The sequence below is a fragment of the Salvelinus namaycush genome, chromosome 27 (assembly GCF_016432855.1).
Source record: "Salvelinus namaycush isolate Seneca chromosome 27, SaNama_1.0, whole genome shotgun sequence".
Taxonomy (NCBI): Eukaryota; Metazoa; Chordata; class Actinopteri; order Salmoniformes; family Salmonidae; genus Salvelinus; species Salvelinus namaycush.
The window spans coordinates 30,662,536-30,668,535 of NC_052333.1; the positions used below are offsets into that span (position 1 = coordinate 30,662,536).

Below are 6,000 nucleotides of genomic sequence, written 5' to 3' on the forward strand. Positions count from 1 at the left end.
GAGCTCAATTTCAAGTCTCATAGCAAAGGGTCTGAATACTTATGTAAATAAGGTATTTCTGATTTTTTATATTTAATACATTTGCAAATATTTATAAAAAATCTGTTTTCGCTTTGTCATTATGGGGTATTGTGTGTAGATTGATGAGAAATAAATATTGAATCCATTTTAGAATAAGGCTGTAATGTAAAAAAATGTGGGTTCGGGATAGTCTCATTCTTTCAATCTGGGCTGACAGGATGGTTTTACACACTGAATGGTATTGGTAAGTGACTCAACTGGGAGAGATATGGGGTAGAATATGTTAGGGTGACTGGGTAGGAGTGGGGGGGGGGGGGGGGGGGGTGTCTTAGTGTGTGTTTGAGTGTGCTAAGGGGTTTGTCTATTCACATCACATCTGTTATGTGAGCTAATCAGTCTCCGATGACATCCTCTCCACTCCACCACGCCCCATTCTTGTATCCACCCTGACAAAATCTGATCCCAATCCTTTTTCTCCCCCCCTCTTCTTACCCCACCCTGTCTTGGCCCTCGTTCTCTGCCAAACCCGTGGGTATCGGGGTGGGTGGGCACCCCCTATCGTTACCTTCCTTTTCCCAGCCAATACAATTGTCTGTTTCTTTACCTCCTTCCCTCCCGTCCTTCAAACAGGGTTATATTCATCAGGCACCAAACATAAGAAAACAGACTGAAACAGGGTTATATTCATCAGGCACCAAACATAAGAAAACAGACTGAAACAGGGTTATATTCATCAGGCACCAAACGTAAGAAAACAGACTGAAACAGGGATGGGTGTATCTGGACTTGAACAATAACAACAGCTTGTTTTTCTTTTTCCGTCAATAATTGTTTTAAGACCAGTTAATTTCCTCCATGTTAGACTGCTTGTTTTTGATGCAGTAACTAACATGACTCATTATTTATTGAAAATACAGTTTATTATTATCGGAGAACATTAATGGTAAACGCTGCTAATGTAAACGCTGATATCCAGCACATCAGATCAGCAGCTAGCGTACCCACAGAGGGATGCCAATAGGTTGGAGGGGCGGGGGGGCTTCTGTCTGTATAGATTTCTGTGTTTGTGTGTGTGTGCCCGCGGATCCAGCTTTGAGAATGAGAGCGAGAGAGCAATTCAGGACAGAGCCCTGGCCACCGCCCCATATCTCCATCCTTCCCTTCTCCATTTCGTGTTAACGTGATAGCAAATGATTGACGCTGACCGGTCTCTTTTCGGGTGTGACTGCCGTTGTTCAGAGACACACACTCACACGTGTCCCCAGCGTAGACGCAGCAGACTCCCCTACACCTACACAGCTAACAGATGCGTGGGTCTGCGCCGCTCCCAGTGGAATCACCCGTAGTCGGAATCTCTGATATGGACGCAAGCCGGAGTGAGAATCCACAAAGTAATTTATGCACTCACTCACTCTCGGCAGCGAGGTGTTAGCTTGGCAACAGCACACCACCATGTGGCTGAAAAGAGGAAGTCGACCGTCATTATCCTCCAATGTGATATTGAGGATAATAGTGGTCTAGTGGCCATCTGTGGAAACTGCAAGCTGGTTAAAACCAACATAATGAGAGGCTTTTACATTTAATTTAGACGCCTCACTCAGCCTCAATGCCCTCTGGAAATCACAAACAGAGGCATAATTGAGCAAGGAGTCGGAGGTCAACTCAGAACATCGGCGGGTGATAAGATGTGTGGCAGGCATTAAATGCCTAGCAGAGCTCATTTCCTGGCGTGCGTTCAATGGTGAGAAACGTTCTGAATGTTGCAGAGAGAGAGAGAGAGAATGAGCAGTCATGTCTGTTCTGTGTGACACATTTCTATCGGAATGTTCTGTAACATCCTCCTGAGCAGGCCCCTGTTCTACAGTTCAGCTGTTTTCATTTAACACTTCTGATTGGATTCTGATTCCAACAGCTCATGTTCCCCCAGCCCTTATCACAAGGAGTAATGCCACATATATTTGAATTGGACGAAATCCTAAGTCCCCCGCGTCTTCTTCTCTTTCAGAGCAGCGAAAGAAAACAGCTGGGCCGTCGACGGCTGCCATCATCGGAGGCATCATTGGTGTGGTCCTCTTGCTGGTGATCGTGGGCGCTATCATCATGGTGGTCCGTAAACGCAAGCAGAACGCAGAGAACGGAGAGTGAGTGTCCCGCTCTCAGAAAATTGTCCTCTTAGGACCCTTAGCGATTTTTCAAAGTCATTTTTTTATTCAATATGTACGACTTAGCAAATCCCTATCTTTCCTCCAATCAATGAAGTTTTACTCACTCCAAATCTGTTAGGTGTGGACAGAGTGAGTTGCACTAACCTCTCCCCCTGCCCTCTTTTCTCTCATCCAATCAGTGGTCCTCCCAAGCACAAGCCCCCTCCGCCTGTGAAGACCGGCAGCTCCACAGAGATGGTGAGTGGTCCACGTTCCCTGTCACTCAGGGCTTGTTATTATTGAAGGTCATAAACCACATGGAGTGCAGTTCGTAATGGGGCTAATGGCTATTGATTGGAGATGAGTGGCCCAGTTATCTGACTTTACCCACAGCTGAACAAGCATGTCACGGACCCAGTGACGAAGGAGTTGACGGAGACCCAGCCTTTAAGTAAGGTCTACTACGAGACCAGCGGAGAGCCTGTCACGGTAAGAGGACATCCTCCAATCTCCATTCTCTGGGTCGTGATCATTAGGTCACACCAGAAAACAAAAAAATGAATATTTCCTATCGTACTTAAGTCCAGCTAGTTACTCCATGTGTCCAGCTGGTTACTCCATGTTTCAGTCTGTTGTCTGCCATTGGGTGCCTTATGAACACAACCCGGACTGTCTCCATTTTCACACAGTGCTGTTTACAGTCGTTGATTTACTACCTGTACTACGTTTACCTTTCATGAGGTACAGCTGGCTGCTTTCTAGACTCTGGATTCGCCTCTATCATCAGATTACTCACCCTTTTGTACTATATTATAACATTCTGCCTGCATGGTCCCTCAACATCTTGACTATTTTGTAAGCAAAAAAAGTTATTTTAACCTATTGTGAAACTATTGAACGGTGCGTGGTCAAGGAGTGGGTTTTGTCTACCATACCACAGTTGATGTCATTTTCTCGAGAGTTGTTGTTGTTGCTGGTTCAACCGGGATCTGTTGCTGTTACAGGATCTGGATGCCTGCGACGTTGACGATGATAACACCCTTGGCGGTGGGGCTGCTAATGGTGGCAGCCCTGCTGTCCTGGAGGACTCGATACAGTATGCCGATATCGACGACACGCTAAATGACGGAGCCCTGCCGCCGTACTCCGGTGCGGACGGTCACCACGTCGACGAGCCGCCGTCGACCACTGTGGCCCGCGGAGAAAGCTTTGTGTCGGCAGCCATGTATGTTTAGCAGATGACGCTTTAGCCTCCGTGACGACGACAACAACAGCGACAACGTGCCTGTAGACCCAGGAAGGTTCTGGACCTATCGGCACAACTCCAGCCTCCCGATGTGGTCAGATCCTAAATGCAGTGTTTACTACTCTTGTGATTCCGGAAAGGTCACCAAAGGTCACCGGAAACACAATTCAAAATATCACCAGAATTATCACTCGAAACTGTTTGTTTGAATGTTGCAGTGTTATATTTAAGCAATAAGGACCAAAGATGGTGTAGTATATGACCAATATACCACGGCTAAGGGCTGTTCTTCTGGGTACAGCCCTTAGCCGTGGTATATTGGCCATATACTACAAACCCCCGAGGTGCCTTAATGCTATTATAAACTGGTTACCAACGTAATTAGAACTGTGGTATACGGTCTGATATACCACAGCTTTCAGCCAATCAGCATTTAGGGCTCGAACCACCCGGTTTATAATGTACAGTAAGCATCCTCAGACCAAAATGCCGTTTTATGGCAGTATGAACAGAATGAGGTTGTCACTGCTTTATAACATTGCACCATGACACAGTTTAAGAATCTGACTCATGTTTTGGGTTCAATCTAAATCGCAAGAGCTGGCAATACTGCGTTGTTAGGGTAACGAAGTGTGACATGTGCAAACACAATTATCAATGAGCGTGCAATTCCCTCCCCCACAGGAAAGATTAACATTTAAGTCAAATTAAGTTAAAATTATAAGGATTGTATTTTCAGTGTCAAAATACCCAGCATATATTATATATTGGAAAATACTGCCATTAGTACCAATTTATGTAGATGAAGTGGCTATTATACGATGTAATATATGCTGTTTATTTTACACGCAGTGAAATGTGTATTGAAATCTTTTCTATTTTAGTTTTATTCTAAAGCCTTTTATGTACCTAACCACAAATGTGCAAAACATCATTGATGAACAATTATGTGAGACCGTGTCAAGTTGGTCAAAGATGTCAAAGTGAACCAAATTATCAACGAACACTGTAAATAATATTGCTGATTAATATATTGTCGGTGAAATGTGTGCACATAAAATAAAAAAAGAGTGTAGGTGTTTTCAGAACCTCTATGTATAGGGGTGTCAGTTTCCATGTGAAATTGGAAAAAAAAAAAGTATACATTTTACTTTAACGGGTATTGAGGTTGTCAGTCACAATGCTTATGTTTTTAATCTAAAAATGCTGTGGATTTTAGTCCTTTATAACTCTGCATGGCATGATCGGTGGCTTGTTTCAATCAGTTGGCTCACTTTTTCCCAAGGCTACTTACAGACACCAGGGCTTATACTTTTTGAATGTTGTCGACGTCTTTGCGTTCCTCCGTTGTATCGTCTACTTCAAGCACAAACACATGGATATAGAGCAGCGGGTGGTTTAGGCCGTACAGAAGGCGCACAGCACAACTTGAGATATCTTTTTGCTGATCCATAAGTCAGTCAGCATATGACTATGTTCTTTCCACAGGCTGCTTACTGCAGGGTGCAATAAACAAAGAGTTGTATGTAACTCTTGCTGAGTAATGGGAACAAATCATTGGTTCTGGCTGTTCCAAAGAGCTTGAGTCGCACAATTCCACAAGGGCATTGATCTGTGTCACCTCAACAGACAGCGAGTATTGCCTTGCTTGTCTCTAAGTACATTAGCTTGTTGAATAAAAAAAACGTTGCAAAGAAAAAGACAAACATGAACAAAAAGCACATGTAGATATGTAAGTAAATAAATAGATACTATGACACTAATGATTGCTAGACAGATGTAGACAAATAGATATGGTATATAGACTGCTAGGTAGGCGGACTGGTAGACGGACATACGGACACAGAGAAATAGAACACAGTAGTAACTGCCTACCCCACTGTTCTCTATTCCATCACAGTCAGTGGTCCACTGCACTACTGTCGTTTTTCTTTGATGTGACAATCACTTTGAAAACAACTTTCATTGGCTTTTGGTGGCACTTCGGTCTCTATGGTGTTTCTTTTAAAGATAATGTCTGCATGCTGCATGGAACTATGGGTAGCTCAACTTCTTCTCTGTGCAAAAAGACTCATGCTGTCATTTTGAAAACGTATGGCTGTGGGCGGCGGGCTCGCATAAAGTGGTGCAGTGTCAGACAATCACATCTGAATTTTATAGCCCTTACACAGGTCAGAGTTCAAAGGGAAATGAATTGTGCATTTTTTTTATTTGCTTTTATAAACTGTGATTCCATTTTCTTTTCTTTTTTTATTTATTGCTTCATATTGCCGTCAGATATATATTGTACTGTTTTGTGTATTGCCTATAAAAAGAGCCTCAAAATTGAAGATGTGTTGATATATTGAGCTTAGAAAACGACAATCATTGGGCCCCTTGGGTTTGTTATTATCAAAGACCAATGAGTCAGCATTCTGTTTAGTTCTGTTGTTTTATAGTCAAGGCATCTGATAACCTTTTCTCGCTGCAGCATGAGTTGCAGTGTGTGTTTGCCAAGTGCTTTGCCTCCGTCCCGATAGGTTTAATGCCAAAAATACAAACTGTGAATGTTAGCGATAACGCTAATCTGAATCCGGTCTTCTTCCTTCC

The 6,000-nt window shown here is 43.4% G+C and overlaps 1 protein-coding gene across 1 annotated transcript in view; it reads left to right on the plus strand.

Annotated features, from left to right (window-relative positions):
- The window catches only part of LOC120022450 (poliovirus receptor-like), a 76,293-nt gene extending 72,569 nt beyond the window's left edge, over window positions 1-3,724 (plus strand). The window contains exons 7-10 of the mRNA XM_038966356.1: window positions 2,027-2,162; window positions 2,366-2,423; window positions 2,559-2,654; window positions 3,170-3,724. Of these exons, the coding sequence (XP_038822284.1) occupies window positions 2,027-2,162; window positions 2,366-2,423; window positions 2,559-2,654; window positions 3,170-3,400 (521 nt within the window). The 3' untranslated portion in view covers window positions 3,401-3,724. The remainder of the gene's footprint in view (window positions 1-2,026; window positions 2,163-2,365; window positions 2,424-2,558; window positions 2,655-3,169) is intronic.
- Window positions 3,725-6,000: the final 2,276 nt, after the last annotated feature.